At 40.4% G+C, this 16,676-nt stretch overlaps 2 protein-coding genes across 5 annotated transcripts; both read right to left on the minus strand.

The window, feature by feature from the left end:
- Nucleotides 1-775: 775 nt before the first annotated feature.
- LOC5511587 (uncharacterized protein YMR196W) lies at nucleotides 776-10,332 on the minus strand. 4 transcript variants are annotated; one of them, XM_048726061.1, is made up of 15 exons: nucleotides 10,053-10,331; nucleotides 9,936-9,981; nucleotides 9,516-9,750; nucleotides 8,522-8,691; nucleotides 8,046-8,219; nucleotides 7,633-7,958; nucleotides 7,100-7,379; nucleotides 5,953-6,176; nucleotides 5,372-5,640; nucleotides 4,957-5,027; nucleotides 4,721-4,770; nucleotides 4,191-4,553; nucleotides 2,870-3,140; nucleotides 1,566-1,842; nucleotides 776-1,180 (listed from the first exon to the last, which is right to left on the minus strand). In XM_048726061.1, the coding sequence occupies exons 3-15, from the start codon at nucleotides 9,689-9,691 to the stop codon at nucleotides 1,114-1,116; spliced, it is 2,718 nt and encodes a 905-aa protein (XP_048582018.1). In that variant the 5' UTR covers nucleotides 9,692-9,750; nucleotides 9,936-9,981; nucleotides 10,053-10,331; the 3' UTR covers nucleotides 776-1,113. The 4 variants fall into 4 exon arrangements, with proteins under 4 accessions (XP_048582018.1, XP_032236777.2, XP_001631929.3 ...); XM_032380886.2 differs by lacking the exon at nucleotides 8,522-8,691 and adding an exon at nucleotides 8,722-8,846 and having other exon boundaries at nucleotides 9,936-10,332; XM_001631879.3 differs by having other exon boundaries at nucleotides 9,936-10,331.
- A 1,460-nt stretch (nucleotides 10,333-11,792) lies between these two features.
- Nucleotides 11,793-14,862, minus strand: LOC125561753. The gene is made up of 2 exons (XM_048726064.1): nucleotides 13,940-14,862; nucleotides 11,793-13,755 (listed from the first exon to the last, which is right to left on the minus strand). Exons 1-2 carry the CDS (start codon nucleotides 14,860-14,862, stop codon nucleotides 13,722-13,724), a joined length of 957 nt encoding a protein of 318 aa, XP_048582021.1. The 3' UTR covers nucleotides 11,793-13,721.
- Between the last annotated feature and the right edge of the window lie 1,814 nt (nucleotides 14,863-16,676).

The raw sequence follows: 16,676 nt of genomic DNA on the forward strand, positions 1-16,676 counted from the left end.
AGACGGCTAAAATGGGCCTTGCTGTTTCCCGTGACCTGTTGGCCGCGAATTCACGCCAAATCTTTGACTTTTCTAGGGTATTATTTTGAGGCGAGAACTCGATCTTGTCGGGCGTAACCACGCGCGACGGGTTTTAAGATATCGCCTTCAAATTTTCGGGATCTGATAGATAATTATGCCATGTCATAGTGTGAGGAATTTTCGATTTTCGACTGAAAATCGCTTTTATAGCACTTTTCGTGTCCAAATTTCGCCGGAAATGAGACTTCCAACTTTGATTCTTGATATTTGTTAACAGGGCCAAATAACAAAAAGTCCTCACACACTTTGTTAGATCACATTTCTGTCACTGAGATTACGCAATTACGAGCAAGTTCATGCGCAATAACGCGAAGGTGCATTACGCTCTAGAGTAAACTCCGTACTTTTGAGTTTGAGGCCTCAAAACTTAATCACGGAATTAGCTATTGCAAAAATAAAACTTGCAGTAGATAATTCATTCTTTTATTTGACATATAGTTTGTTTATGTAGTTAAATTGCGGCGCGACAATATTTTTTTCTGCGGACACGTCGTTTACCTTTACCGAGGCCTTAATCGTGCTCAATGATGTTTTTAGATTTGTCATGTCGAGGAATTGAGAGAGAGATTTTGTTGAGCGTAATCCAGCGAATGCCTCCTCATATCCTGGTCAGAATTTGTTTCGGACGCACGCTTTTATTTGTCACTAGTGCGCAAACGGGGTATTTAAAGTGCGCATGCGTCAAAAGTTACGATACAATACAATTTTTTTTATTTGCGTAACCCATGCGTAACTCATTTCTGCTGGTCACGTGAAAGCATTTTACAGTGGGTGAGCCCTGAACAGGGGTCGATCGAGCGATCGATATTTGACTTAAGGCAAGAATACAAATGACCAATGTGACGAACACATTTCATAGTGGCTTTATCGCAAGGTATACCGTATTTTTAGCTGTACTACTTTTCTTTAGAGCCCTCCTTTAAGCGCTCACTTAGCACGGTCCTGATGTTAGCCGCTTAGTACAGTTAGTAAAGGTACTCTATACATGTCCTATAAACAGAGTCGAATTCATTTCAGCGTATCCATCGAGGATCAATTGCCCTCCGTGGCTAACTTGTCCAGCATACGCGTCACCAGCGCCGTCCATCCAGTTTGATGGCTGTAAGGAATCAAGGCACATATATAATAGCTGTCGTCAGGAGTAGTTTACTTTAAAGCACAGAGGGAGCCTAATAAGTCAAACTCGGATCAGTACAACTAGCATGTCAAGGGAACTGCTCTGTAACTCAAACCAACTTTGTTTCTCCTAGAAACTATTTTTGAGTCTATTTTACTCGGATTGGAAGTCACCTTTAATACGAGTTGCAAACTACAGTGAGTGAAGTAAAGCAAAAGGGGAAACAAAGCGACAGGCTAAGGGAGGGATAGAGGGCACAAAGACCAATGAGGGGACAGAGCGACACACAGACAAGAATGGACAGAAAGACGAACGACAGAAAGACAGACGGACGAACGGACAAACGGTAAGGATAAATCATGATTACCTAGCGCCGCACCCTCTACCAGTTTCAGGGTGAAAGTATTCGTAAAACAGGACTAACTGGTTCCAATTTGGGTCATTAGCATACTGCATTTCGTTGCCATGGCAAGGTCGTCTGCCTTTCTCGTCTGGTAGAAAGAGTGACGTCAGACGGCGCGATAGCTCATGGGATACATCGCGCAGGCGCATAAGGTTCCCTGATCCTGTCGGGCATTCAATCTTGAAGGTGTCGCCATAGAAGTAATCATAGCGTTCCAAGCACTCAATTATCAGCTGGTTCACTGACACAGAAAAACAAATCGTAACATTGTCATGATCATAATACAGTGGAACCTCCATTAAGCGAACAACCTCTATATAACGGACCTCCATTAGGCGAACAACCTCTATATAACGGACCTCCATTAAGCGAACAACCTCTATATAACGGACCTCCATTAAGCGAACAACCTCTATATAACGGGCCTCCATTAAGCGAACAACCTCTATATAACGGGCCTCCATTAAGCGAACAACCTCTATATGACGGACCTCTATTAAGCGAACAACCTCTATATAACGGACCTCCATTAAGCGAACAACCTCAATATAACGGACCTCCATTAAGCGAACAACCTCTATATAACGGATCTCCATTAAGCGAACATTCTCAATATAACGGACCTCCATTAAGCGAACAACCTCTATATAACGGACCTCCATTAATCGAACAACCTCTATATAACGGACCTCCATTAAGCGAACAACCTCTATATAACGGACCTCCATTAAGCGAACAACCTCTATATAACGGACCTCCATTAAGCGAACAACCTCTATATAACGGACCTCCATTAAGCGAACAACCTCTATATAACGGACCTCCATTAAGCGAACAACCTCTATATAACGGACCTCCATTAAGCGAACAACCTCTATATAACGGACCTCCATTAAACGAACAACCTCAATATAACGGACCTCGATTAAGCGAACAACCTCAATATAACGGACCTCCATTAAGCGAACAACCCCAATATAACGGACCTCCATTAAGCGAACAACCTCAATATAACGGACCTCCATTAAGCGAACAACCTGATATAACGGACCTCCATTAAGCGAACAACCTCTATATAACGGACCTCCATTAAGCGAACAACCTCTATATAACGGACCTCCATTAAGCGAACAACCTCAATATAACGGACCTCCATTAAGCGAACAACCTCTCTAGCGGAAAGGCAACTCTATAAACAAAACCTTGTTTCTCGATACCGTACGGAACCAGAAAGTCACACAATCAACACTGTGTCACGTATTACTCACTGCAGATCCAGATGGGGCCTCGCCAATTGCTGTTACCGCCGAACATGAACGTGTTGGACTCGCCAGGAACGTACTGCACGCAGTATGTGTCACCATTTGCCTCCAGCTCGTACGGGTGATCCTTGTGGTACAGCGAAAGGGACCGTACACCGTAAGGGGACAGGAACTCGGACTCGTTCAGTACTCGGGACAGGACGCGGCGGAGTTGGTTCTGTGTTGGTATGGCGAGGAGGTGATGGTACGTGCCAGCTGACACATCCATGTACGAGATCTGTTAGCAGGAAAATACGGTGGTGTGTTTGATAGGGCTTTCCCTGCTCACATATTTATGTACGAGATCTGATACCAGGAAAATACCGTGGTGTGTTGGATAGGGCTTTCCCATTTCACATATTTATGTACGAGATCTGATACCAGGAAAATACCGTGATGAGTTGGATAGGTCTTTCCCTGCTCACATATTTATGTACAAGATCTGATACCAGGAAAATACCGTGATTAGTTGGATAGGGCTTTCCCATTTCACATATTTATGTACAAGATCTGATACCAGGAAAATACCGTGATGAGTTGGATAGGGCTTTCCCTGCTCACATATTTATGTACGAGGTCTGATACCAGGAAAATACCGAGTTGGGCTGCGAACAGACGCCTCTTTCATTCGAATTTCGCTGGCTGGCGTTCGCGAGGAAAGGCACGGTTTTTAGGGGATTAGAAATAATAAATCTGAGGCTGAATTAAGCCCTGTGCAAATTGCGCAAGCACCTGCCAGCATTGCTGGCGAATTCTTGCTCGACTGACCACAAGACAAAGGAAATGTCAAAGAAGTCCATTTCTTTGTCCTATAGTCAGTCAAGCGAAAATTTGCCAGCAATGCTAGCAGGTGCTGGCGCAGTTTGCACGGGGCTTTACAAAAGCACATACATAATATAAGTCGAACAAACACATAGCTCTGACCACGGAACAAATCTTACATTAAAACTGTTGATTTTGTGGATGAACAAAAACTGGAAAACCCGGAAAAAATCCCTCGAAGAAAAAAGGCGATAACCAACTAACTCAACTCACGTGGTAACTAGGAATCGAAACCCAGGGACTACAGAGCAACGGTCTGCCAAACCGTGCCGCCGATACTATACTACTATTGTGTCATGCCGAATAACAAGCTTACTGCTTTGTGCACTGTCATTTCTAGACATTTAGACAAACTCCACGCTAGGTATCACGGGAAGGATAGACAATTCGTGAAGGACCACGGGAAGGGTGTAACCCTGGTGCTCAGGTTTCTCTACAATTGTAGGAAAAAAAAATGGGAGCTAACCTGAGACGCTAAGTCCTTCCTATTCTCCAGGAACCAATCCAGCCTCTTCTTAAACCCAGGCAATTTCTGCACAAACTCATCCTCAAGAACAAGGCAAGCGAACAGCGGTACAAGTCCCACCATTGAGCGCACGCGCAGTGGCTTGCTTCCGTCAAGTGACATGAGGTGATCGTAGTAGAAGCCATCTTGCTCGTCCCACAAGCCGGAGCCGTCTCTCATGCTGTTTATGGCGTCCGAAATCTGCGTAAAATGCTCGAAGAATTTTGAGGCCATGTCCTCGTAGGACGAGTCGTAAACAGCAAGGTCTAGTGCGATTCCAAGCATCACTACACAGTAAAACGCCATCCAAGCTGTGCCATCGGCCTTTTGAAAAAGAAGGAAAAAGAAAAAGGAAAAAGGCGTAGCCATAGGATTTATTTATATTTGTTTAAGAGAACACTAGAGCCTTAAGTAGAGGTTGACAAGGGAAGGCGTGCTCTTATCTTATTAGCTAGATAAGCTTTTCATAAAATATAGTATATATATAGTACCTGCATAAGACAACCCTGCACAGGAAGATCCTTTGACCGATCAAAAATACCTAAAAAAATAAAAATAAAAAAATGTGTAAAAATAAAAATACTAAAATAAACGTATTCTTCATTGGAGACTGTATCCTCGAACCCAGGCTAATCTCCGTCACCCATACTCAACGGATTCAATATTGCGAACGCTTTGCTCAAATCCAAAGGTGACGTCATAATCAAGCTCATTTAAACTCATTCACCTATATTATCAAGGCCCAAGAATCCTCCACCGAAGATGTTATTACCCGACGGGTCCTTCCTGTTCACCCACCTGAATACAAATAGCAGAACCTGAGTATAAGAGATTTTAAAAAGGCAGGAAATACTTCCACTTAAGTACAATGACGGGAAATACATCCACCTAAGCAAAAATAGCAGAACTTGGGTAAGAGGTTTTAAAAGGGCGGGAAATAAATCCGACTAAATACAAATCACAGAACTTGGGTCAAATGTTTCATCTTTGACTTGCAGGCGGAGTTTTTTTGAGGAGGTTTCAAAATGGCTGAGAATGAAAGTCGGACGTAATTGAATCATTTGCTCATGTTTTCCCACAATTCTTTATTGTGTCTCTTATTTTTTTGGAAATCTTGGTCTGCGATGCATGGTACCACTCACCAAGTGAAATTAATGAGCAGCTTCTGGAAGCAGCGCGCAAGAAACTCGTTATCCCTGTGCCCCTTTCTCCCGGTCGTCTTATAGACCATGTGGACGGCAAGAGCATGGACAGGGGGGTTCACATCGCTCAGAGCGAACTCGTACGCCGGCATCTGCCCGTTGGGCGCCATATACCACTCGCGCAAGAACAACATTAGCTGGTCCTTGGCGAACTCTGGGTCGACTTTAGCCATGGGAAGCATATGGAATGCTAAATCCCAAGTCGCATACTAAAGACAAAAAAACGTAGATAAAACAGCTTAAAACACTCTTCTAAAAACTTATAAGTGAAAACACCTTTTAAACAAGAGCTGGGTCAAGTGGGATTCAAAACAGTGCTGTCTAGGTGGAACCCACGTGAATGCTTTTACAAGCCTCCGGCACAAGTAAGTGTTAGAAGGTAGGTTGGGGGCATTAAGAGTCCCTCCCTTCACTTCCCTTATCTAACGTTTTATATAAAAAAAACTTGAAAAACAAAACAAAAAGATATTCACACTGAAGGCGATACTTCAGTTTATTTCCATGGATATTGCTTCTCTTACCCACGGGTATTCCCATTTATCAGGCATGGACAACACATCCTTGTTGAAAAGCTGCCGCCATTCAGGATTAGAGTTCCTGCCTTGAAGGCGGGTTGCGGGGGGCCTGGGCTGTTCTGGGTCTCCTTCCAGCCAATCATGGATGATGTAGTGATAAAACTGCTTACTCCACAGCAAGCCCGCGTAGGACTGGCGAGCGACAAGTTTCTGCTCCGAAGTCAAAGATGCTGCAAAGTAAGTCGGTAAACATAAAGGTGAAAAATAAGGCAGAGGAACCTATCTAAGGTATCTAACATAGGGGGCATAATATTGCGTTAAAAATCGCAAATACGGTAACATCGCTTCCAAAAATGCTGTAGAACCTTTTTGTTTAAATACTCAAGAGAGAGAGAAATAGTCTGATTTCACAAGTCTGTAAAATCCCAGCCACCATAGAAAAACATGATACTGAATAGATTCACCCCGAACACAGCCTGAATATCGAAATACCGCTGATTCTGGTTTTCAGGGTAAAACTGTTAATAAAAAAGGTAAAACTATTAATAAAAAAAGTAAAACTATTAATAAAAAAGGTGTGTGAACCCACTGCACCCTGAACTCGCATGCCAAATACAGTTGATAACAAAATGAGCTACAATGTTGGACAAAACTGTTGCCGCCTTTTTTGATTTTTCACTGCATAGGGGGTTCAATATTACCCTACTCCTCCTACGCGCTTCTCCCCCCTCCCCCAGTACAATGTTGTTCAATTCGGGCTGTCTTACTCGAAATTTAAGCACGGTTACATCCAAAATTGAAAGGGGGAAGGCAAGTTTCAATGACATTGTCTTGGAAAGAAAGCTAGTTGACTAACGATAGTATCGAGAAATCCGCCTTTTAAGGACGGGACAACTAGTTTTGTCCAGCATTGTAGCTACAGTAGCACGAATAAGTTGCGATAAGTTAAGAATTTATTCAGCCTTGTGTTATACGTTTTTATACGGCCTAGTGTGCTCAATAATGAGGCGCGTGGACCAACGAGGAGGGGATTAGCTATTACCGTCACCTGAGAAGCCACACAGGAAACCAAATGAACACCTACTGCTCTCCTTTCTAGTGCCCACAACCTGCCCAACGAGCATAGTACAGACAAGATGACAGACAAACTCACCAGGTATAGCTACATGATAAAATTCATCTGCTTCCCTTCGTCTCTGCTCAAGCAATGCCCCAAAGCTCCTCTCGGCAAAGGGGTGGTCCACCCTCTCATCCAGGGACATCAGTCGACACTTTAGTGTATGGCTATTACCAGAAGGAACCTGGATGACGTAATGAGCCGCTACTTTTGTCCCACGCTTTTTTGGATTAACAGCCTCTTGTTCTTTGTTTATTATGTATCTATGAAAGGCGTCTTTCGTGTAGTTCGTATAGTTGGGGTAGTTGTATAGAAGCTATTGGTTAGAGATAATTAGAAAATGTTGTCAGATTCGTTTGCTATTTTTTACATTTGAAAATTTAATATTTTATTTGCAAAAAAAATAACATAAATCATCCACAATTGGAGTCTTTGACTAGTAATATTTGATTAAACAATATCTAGTCAGTAACTCTTAAAGATCAAACTAGCAAATGCAAAAGGATGCTTTGTGTGACTAGGTATTACAGTAAACAGGAGTTTGAAATGTTCAACCCACAACCACTTACATTGCTATTTGTCTCATTCTCTGTGAAGAGCATTTCTGGTTGCCCACCATCCTGATCTGTGTCAACAACAAACACATACTTCCCCAGTGACTCATGCCAGCACTCCACAGACCCAGGGTCTGTCTGCATCATCCTGGCCTTGACAGTACACCCCTCATGCTTGCACCCCCATATCCATGTGTTACGGTACCATAGAGTCGGCAGGACATGAAGACTTGCAGTCATTGGGCCACAGTTCTTGATAGTGATGTTGATGAGTATGTTGTTAGGGGTATTTTTTGCATATTCAGCTGTTACATCCCAATATCGGCTATCATCAAACACACCTATGGACGAATAAGGTTACTGTCACCCTAAAATAACTTGTTCAGGCCTTCTTTATGCCCTGAATTATGTGCCAGGAGTTGTGTCACCTGAATCAATGAGCTCAAATTCAGGTTCATCTCTAGATCGTCTTCTGTTCTCATCAATCAACCTGCTGTATGGGAACTCCTCCTGAGGGTACTTGTACAGCGCCTTCATGTACGAGTGGGTAGGGGTAGAGTCTAGATAGTAGTAACACTCCTTGACATCTTCTCCATGGTTACCTAAAAATGATTGACAGTTAGTTTTGCATTTAAAATACAGGTTACTCCAGGGAACAGCTGGCATTTTATGAAATCAAATAATACATTGACATCTGACATCTGTCATCTGACATCAAGACTGATAAATGAAGTTAATCAATCAATAGAGATAAAAGTATAGGGTTTCAATAAATATTCCAATTGAAAAAAAAGGCTGCTTAATGTAGAGGATGGCCAAGAAATGGCTGAGTTCTGTACAGATGTAGATTGACTTTATCAGTTGACTCCATCAAACAAGAGTATCGCTTAGTGAAAAAAAAAACCTTCACTCCCAGTGAGCCCAAACAGTCTCTCCTTTAAAATGGGATCTTTTCCATTCCATAGAGCAAGACCAAAGCACAGGCGGCATTGGCGGTCAGTCATTCCTAATAAACCATCCTCTCCCCAACGATATGCACGGGATCTGGCTTGATCATGAGAGAAATAGTCCCAACTGCAAATAAAAACAGTCATTTCTAAATACCATAGCGCAGTATCATCAGCACATAGCATGGCTCAGGAAGAAGGTATATTAGCTGACTTTTGTCAGCAACAGGCTGAGACCAGTCGATGCCCTCAAAGACTACCCATACCTGCCAGCCCCCGGACCTAAAAAAACGGGAGATTATTTTAGGGGGTTGGGTAGGGGGTACAGGATATATTCAATCGATATAATGACTGTACAATCACAATTAATATCTATTTGATAAAATATGATAAATGGGCACCCTGTGTTAAAATGGATGTTCCCCCACGAGAACTTTGAAGAACTTTTGGGTAATTAATAAGGACATACTACTAAGAATTGCATAACTTTATTGCTAAATCCAACTTCTACTTCAAAAACAACTCGACTGATTAAAATTTTGTCATAAACCAGAAGATTTCAGTTAAAACCAGGAGACCTGGAGATATGATAAAAAACGGGAGTGTCCCATTAAACCGGGACTGTTCAAATATTCCAGAGATTACAATATTTAGTTTCCAGCTTTGACTTCCTGGCCAAAGTTTGCTGACTTTGTATCTTGTTACCCATTTACAAAAATCAAGAGACATAAAAGAAGGATCGCTTTTTCAAAACAATGATTATGTACTTAAAACATACATTACCCCATAAGAACTTTGAAAATTATTGATCATTCCAACTCTCATTATTACAACCATTTTCATGCAGTAAGTCTTCCTATAAAACTAATCTCCAAATGATCCTCACATTCCCCGGGAAAAAAGTACCTCTAGTCTAAAGAATAATCAACATTGATGGATGATAAATCTTACCATGAGCCGTCCGGAGAGTAATCTTCGCGAACAGTACCCCACTGCCTCTCGGATAGATATGGTCCCCAACGCTTCCAGTTTCTCTCTCGTAATTTGTCTTCCTTTAGTCGAGTGGATTCCGCTGTCTTTTTCTCCAATACCATCGTTACATGAGCATGGTGTAGTGGTTTTGCCATACTGGTGACTTTTCAAAATGTTTACAAACGGCGTGCCATAAAATATCGTCGAATCAACCCTGACGCAAAATTATTTACAGTAAATGTAAGTTAAAGGGCTATTTAGAGAGAAATAGCACAACTGCACGTTAAGTTTGTTGATTTATATAGTGCATTGAGCCAATAGCTGTTGATACTTACCGGTCTAGTTCGTTTAAACACCTCAAGATTCATAATAGATTCAAATTTATGCAAAGTTACTTACTGCGTCGTTAGGGGTCTGTTTGATTTGTTTCTTGTTTTCTTCAACACTTCAGATTATAAAAACACAATGTTTTAAACACTTCAAGCTTATATGTTAAGTACAAGGACTATTAATAACCTGTGGGTCTTGAAGAATTACGTAATTAACTTAGTAGAACTTTTGATTGGCCTCCCTAGAAACCATTAGACCGGAAAGATACGGGAGAATCTTCGAAGAGAACATGCCATAAACACAAATGTACGTAGAAACTATGCCATATAATCCGTCTTTCTTTTTCTTAGAGGATTAGTTATTAGATTTTGTTCCCTCAAGAGTGGGTTATTGGTAGGGACTTGATAAAACTTTTTTCAAAGTGTAGTCATTAGGTCCGCCATGTTGGACGGGAGAAAAGTAGGAGCTTAGGGCGAGTTTGGTCTGGTTTGATGGGCCCCCTGTGTCAGATAAGCCGGTCTTGCACTTACCTAGAGTGTCACGCACCCCTTCCCGGCAGGCTTTTGTGCTTGACACTAATAGCGGCTGATAACCAGACTATTATTACCGCAATAACAAAAAACAGCCTTTTCCTGTGTAAAAAGCCTGTAGCTATTTGTAGGTTTTCTCATTAAGCGCGTTGAAGTGGTCACATTCTATGACCGCCGTTTTTCCCACATCCATTGTTTTTTTTCTCTCGAAACACCGCAAGAACCAGCAAATAATCCCTAACGAAAGAAATTACTTCCACCGAAATTATTGCCGCTGTGGAGAGAAATGAAGAATAATTTCGTTCATAGAACATGAACATCGTAGCGAAGCACCACCTCCCCACCCTTCGGCGACATAGCATTGTATCCGTCTCTTTCATTAATGCTTTCGTCGCTCATTGCCTCGGCAGAATAGGCTCCCAGTTCTCTCTGAGTCAGTAATCGACATATTCTTTTGTTTTAAATGTTTTTCTTATCTTTAATATTTTGAGTAGATTCCAGTCAAGTGGGGTGGCTCATCCGAGTCGCAAACAAAAGTAACACCAAAAATGTAATTGCAAAAGTTAAATTTTTATTTCAAAAGCAAGATATAACAAGTCTTGTACTAATCAAATCAATGGTTGTCGTTTCTCTAAATGATCTTTAAGAGCCTAAGGCGACCGCGTGGGAAACCTGTAATAATCTAAAACGTTGATGTCTGGCTAATTTTTCAAATTCGCGGCCTGCAAACTCGTAACAAACACGAATATCTGCATGTTCACGTATACAGCTCTGAGGTGAAAACAATGCAAAAATGATTAATATGGTAAGGAATTGACCGAGCGAAATAAAAAAACGACAGTTTTTAAAACAGAGTTGATTGATATAAGCTTAATATTATGCTTTTTAATATATATATCCTATTTAGTAACTTATAAAAATAACTTATCTTCTATTTATCCTCTAGCTGCTCTAGAGGGCACATAATGCGCACTTTTATTTTAAAAAAGTGTAAAAAAATCGTTAGGTGTGATAAGCCGGACTTCAGTTTAAAATTATTTCTAAAAAATCCCTACTGGTATTTATTGAGACAAACAGCGTACACATATTCTTAGTGAGACAAAGGATATTCAGCAATTCAATAGAATCTAGCGCGTAACCAGGATTAGCCTAGGGGTAGGAGGGGTGGGGCGGAGGGAGGGAGGGGGGGGGGGAGCGTACACCTATTCCTAGTGAGAAAAAAGGATATTCAGCAATTTAATAGAATCTAGCGCGTAACCAGGATTAGCCTAGGGGTAGGAGGGGTGGGGCGGAGGGTAGGAGGGGGGGGGGGGGAGCGTACACCTATTCCTAGTGAGAAAAAAGGATATTCAGCAATTCAATAGAATCTAGCGCGTAACCAGGATTTCAATTTCAATTTTCAATTTCAATATATTTTATTTGGTACCCTTATACATGATTATATATCAGGTGTTTTTCCAAATAGTTAAGATAAAAAGGAGGTTGTCATTATCCGTGGTGTGCATTTATTCTTTTAGGCATTCAAATCTTTTTCTTGTGCAGTCAAAAATATATTTTGCAGTTTCCCTGTTAATGATCTCGTTTCTTTGATCCATGGTAATAATAAAAAGGAAAGCTCTTTCAGATGTCATTGCATTTAAGTTGATATTAGTTTTGTCTTTGATAACACTATAGTATGCCTTTCTAATCGCGTTGTATGTAGGGCATTTTACAAGAAAGTGTTCTTCGTTTTCTATTCCATTTTTGCAAATCGTGCACCTCCTCTCATTTGGGGGCACATATGGTTTGGCATGTCTACCTGTTTCGATGGCCAAATTATGATTGCTTAGTCTTAATTTTGTGACGGCAATTCTGTGTTGTACATTATTAATTTGGGTAAGATATTTTTCAAGTTCGTAGACCACCTTGAAGGTCCTGAAAGTTCGCAATTTATTCTTTTGGCGTGGGTCTCTTCTACTATCATTGTGAATCTCACTTAGCCACACCTGTCGCTCGATATCTTCAAAGCGCATCTTTATTAAATTTATAGACGTGTTTGGGGCATCAAGCCATATATAGCCCAAGCCTGCTCGATCTAAAATGTTTTTCAGTTTGTGCACCCAAGTTACCTTGCTGTTATTTTCTAAAGAATCTAGGAAAGCCAACACAGCAAGTTTACTGTGGTCAGAATTTATCATTTTTTGCCAATATTTTATTGCTCTACATTTGGCTTTTAAACGCATTGGAAATCTACCGACCTCGGATCTACATGCATTAGAACTGCAGTACCTGTTGACGCCTAGCAGCCAACGTATAAACCTTGTGTGTACCGATTCTATGGGGTCTTTTTCTAGTTTGTCATTGCAGTCTGTTCCCCACACCTCGCTACTATATAATAGAATTGGGGTTACAAGGGTATCAAAGAGCCTAAGTGTTAGAGTTATTTTGTCTCTAAAGTGGTTTCCCATTTCTTTTCGAAGCTTATACAAAGCTTTTAGTCCGACCTTCTTTATTTCTTGCTTTGCTAGGCTGAAGTTCCCAAAGGTGCTAAAATGCACCCCAAGGTATTTATATGACTTGACAATGTCAACTTTACTGTTTCTGTATTTAAAGAGATAGTTGTTCATTGTTTTCCCAGAGTTATTAAATATCATTATCTTAGTTTTTTCTAGATTAACAGTGAGTTTTGCTTCATCACAAAATTCGCTTAGTTTGTCTAAATATTTTTGTAGCCCCGTGGCAGTCTTCGAGACGATTACCAAATCGTCGGCATAAAGTAAACAACTAATAGGTCGTGAATTGAGTTCGACATCGTTGCAATTTCTTACTGTATTTTGTTCCTCGGACAAGCTGCTGAGATAAAAATTAAATAGTGTCGGGGAAATCATACATCCCTGTTTCACTCCGTTGTAACACCTAAAGGCTGGCGTTAACAGATTTCTAATTTTGACTGAGGACTTATCATTTGTGTAAATTGATTTCAAAACTTCAAGAAATCGCCCTGTTACGCCTGAACGCTCTAGCTTATCAAAAAGTTTGTGTCTTGGTACTCTGTCGAAAGCTTTACTGAAATCAACATAACACGTAAATAGGAAGTTTTGTTTCTTTTTTGGCTTTGCTTTAACGTATTTGTCAATCAAAGATTTTAGGATGAAAATACTATCCACTGTTCCATGCTCTTTTCTGAATCCTCCCTGCTCAGGTTTGATTATTTTTCTTTCGACAAGGTAATTGTACAATCTGTTGTTCATTATGGATGTGAAAACTTTTCCTAGTGACGAGAGTAAGGTAATACCTCTAAAATTTTCCGGTTTACTAGGATCTCCTTTTTTCAGGATCGGTACTATCAGACCATAACTCCAGCTAGATGGGTATTCCCCACTATTCAAAATTTTATTAAACAAAATTTGTAATGGCTTTTTCAGAGTTTCTTCGCCGCACTTTAATACTTCGTTTAAAATATTATCAGCGCCGGGTGCTTTACCCGTTTTTAGACTTTTTATGGCGTTAGTTATTTCGAGTTCCGTGAATTCGTGATCCAATGGCCCTTGCCTATTGTTTATTCGCGTTTTTTCTACTTCTTCCATTGTATTTTGTGATTCTATTGTCGCGTTTAATTGTTCGAAGTGCTGATGAAAAACAGCAGCTTCTTCGGGTCTAATTTGATGTGATTGTTTATGTGTATTGCTGTTGAAAATCCTATTTATTTGTTTCCAAGTGTTTTTAGAGTTTCTGAAATCGATACTGTTTACTATATTATTATAATGCGTATACTTTTTCCGCCTACAGAGTTTTTTAAAAGACTTCTTTTTTTCCTTCAAGACGGCTCCTAGCTCGCGTTGGTCAGGCTGCTTTGAAAGTAATTTGCCTAGTGAGCGTAAATTTTCTTTTTCATTTTTACATTCCTTGTCGAACCACATTTTGTTAACGCTGCTCTCTTTAATGTCATTGTTTTGGTAGCGCAGTCCTGCGTTTTCGCATGCGGATAAGAGCGTTTCTGTAAAAAGATCTACTGATGTGTCTACGCAATTATTATTTAAAGCCGCATTTAAATTTGTTTGCACTTCTTCGGACTCGAACAATAGCTTTGACTCGCTACTGATCTCGTTATTCCAGCGCAATCTTTTGAGCTCACTTAGTTGTACGTTTTCTGAATTATCCTTTTGTTTAAATGTAAATTTCAGGTTTAGACTGCATGAAAGCGAACAGTGATCAGTCAGGTGTGGCTCAAGCGGATTCACAATGAAATAATCAACAATGTCTAAACTTTCATTACTTACAATTATGTAATCAACAACGCTGCTTCCGTTGTATCGAAAGCAGGTTTTCTTACCTTCAAGGTCACCTACTACTCTGCCGTTCAAAATTCGCATATTGAGTGCAGTGCACGTTTCTATTAAATTTCTTCCTCGGCTGTCAATCACCTTAGAGTCTTGTGAATTTCTATTATTTGGAATATCAATTTGGTAATCTTTTGGTAGACCCATAAATTCGTCATTTTGTTCATCATCCAGAGCAAATTCTTGCAAAATACCCGTTCTTGCATTAAAGTCCCCTTGGATAATGACATCCCCCTTTAGAGAGAGCCTTAATATTTCAAATTCAAGTTCTTCTAGAATGTCTTCTTCATAATTATTACATCGCCCGTTTGCTGGGCTTAGATACACAGTTCCTAAATAAATGTCTTTTTGTAAGTTAAAAATATTTTTACACACTTTAACCCATAGGACATTTTCATTATCTGTTGGTATATATTTAACTCCACTGGAAATATTTTCTCTGATGTACACGGCTATACCCCCCGATTTTTTGTATCTTGTTGAATCTCTATGTTTTACAAAATGTTTATAGTTGTTTATTTTGAGATCGGAATTTTGATTTGCATGCGTTTCCACTATCCCAAAAATGTCGTGTCTTTTAATAGTGCTTAAAGTATCATTAAATTTTAACTTATTTCCCACAACCCTACTGTTGAAACCGTTTAAGTTCCAACAACCAAAACGAATCTTTTTCTGATTACATGTGAATTAAATTATTTAAACATATGCACTTATCTTGGACGGTGCGCAAACCCCTGTCTTTTGAAATATTCCGCCAATGCGTCAAGTGCTCGGAAAGGTGGTGGAAGTGTCGGAAATGCTTCATTATAGCTTGAATTCCATGGGGGTCTTTGTCTTCTTTGTCTGTTAAATTTCCTAGCTTGTTGTCCTTCTCGATTGGATTCCTTGTCTTCGCTTCTCAGACCAACTTGTACCTTGATGTTCGTCACTAACTTTTTGGTACCAACTCGATTGTTCAAGTGGATGTCATCGTAGAAGGAGTCCTCATCGATGTTTCCAAATCGGTCCGCAGTGACTTTTTGATTGTTGATGTAATTACATAATCCCTGATTGTTCCGACAGATTTCTTCGTAATAATAATTTACGTCATCTACTTTTACATTGTCTCCCTTGAGACTGTATAAAACTCCCGACACATAGATGTTTGCTTTCGGCCAATGTGATTTTAATTTCTGAACACATCTTTGCATGTTGTCAGCGATGTCTGTTGCTCTAGACTTCCTTAAATCATTTACCCCGGAGTGAACCACAATACATTCGTAGTCGTTTTTGTCTTCTTTTGTAAGCGAATCGATGTACTCCTCCATTTCCTGCGTTCCACCTTGTACGTATTGCTTATTTACAAATCGGCTTGGACAGAATCTACGGTTGTTTATACCTCTGAGAACGGAATCACCCAGTAGTAGAACTGGTCCATTACTACTGCCACTGGTTTGCGCAGCACTGCTTGGTTGATTGGGGCGATTTTCCCGTTGCTGAGTCCTTGGGTGGCTACTAGTATCCCGAGGTGTTTCAAGTCGGCTGTTTCTGTGACTAGCATACTGTCTGTTTATATCTATTGCCTCTCTCTGACCGGATTGCCGTGACTGATCAAGTATTTCAATTCGGTGACTTTCGCTGGTTTCTTGACTGCATACTTCAATTGCTTCCGTCTGTTCGCGTGAGTGGGTTGATTGCGTGGTCTCGTGAATCTGCGCCACTGTTTCTTCTGTCTTTAGGAGTTGATCCTTAATTTCTCCTAAGTCGCCTAATATTTTGAGAATTGTTTCCGCTGTTGATGCAGATTTATTTTTGACGGACTTAAACTCGCTTGTTACTTTGTTTGACAGGTTGGAGACTTGTTTAGCGACATCTTTAATACTTTCGCTTATTTCAAACTTGAGTGAGTCGATTTGACTTTCACAATGCATCTTCACATCGGACAGACCATTCTTTATCTTCTGTTTCCAATCCTCCAAATC

This window comes from Nematostella vectensis, chromosome 4 (genome assembly GCF_932526225.1).
Source record: "Nematostella vectensis chromosome 4, jaNemVect1.1, whole genome shotgun sequence".
Taxonomy (NCBI): domain Eukaryota; kingdom Metazoa; phylum Cnidaria; class Anthozoa; order Actiniaria; family Edwardsiidae; genus Nematostella; species Nematostella vectensis.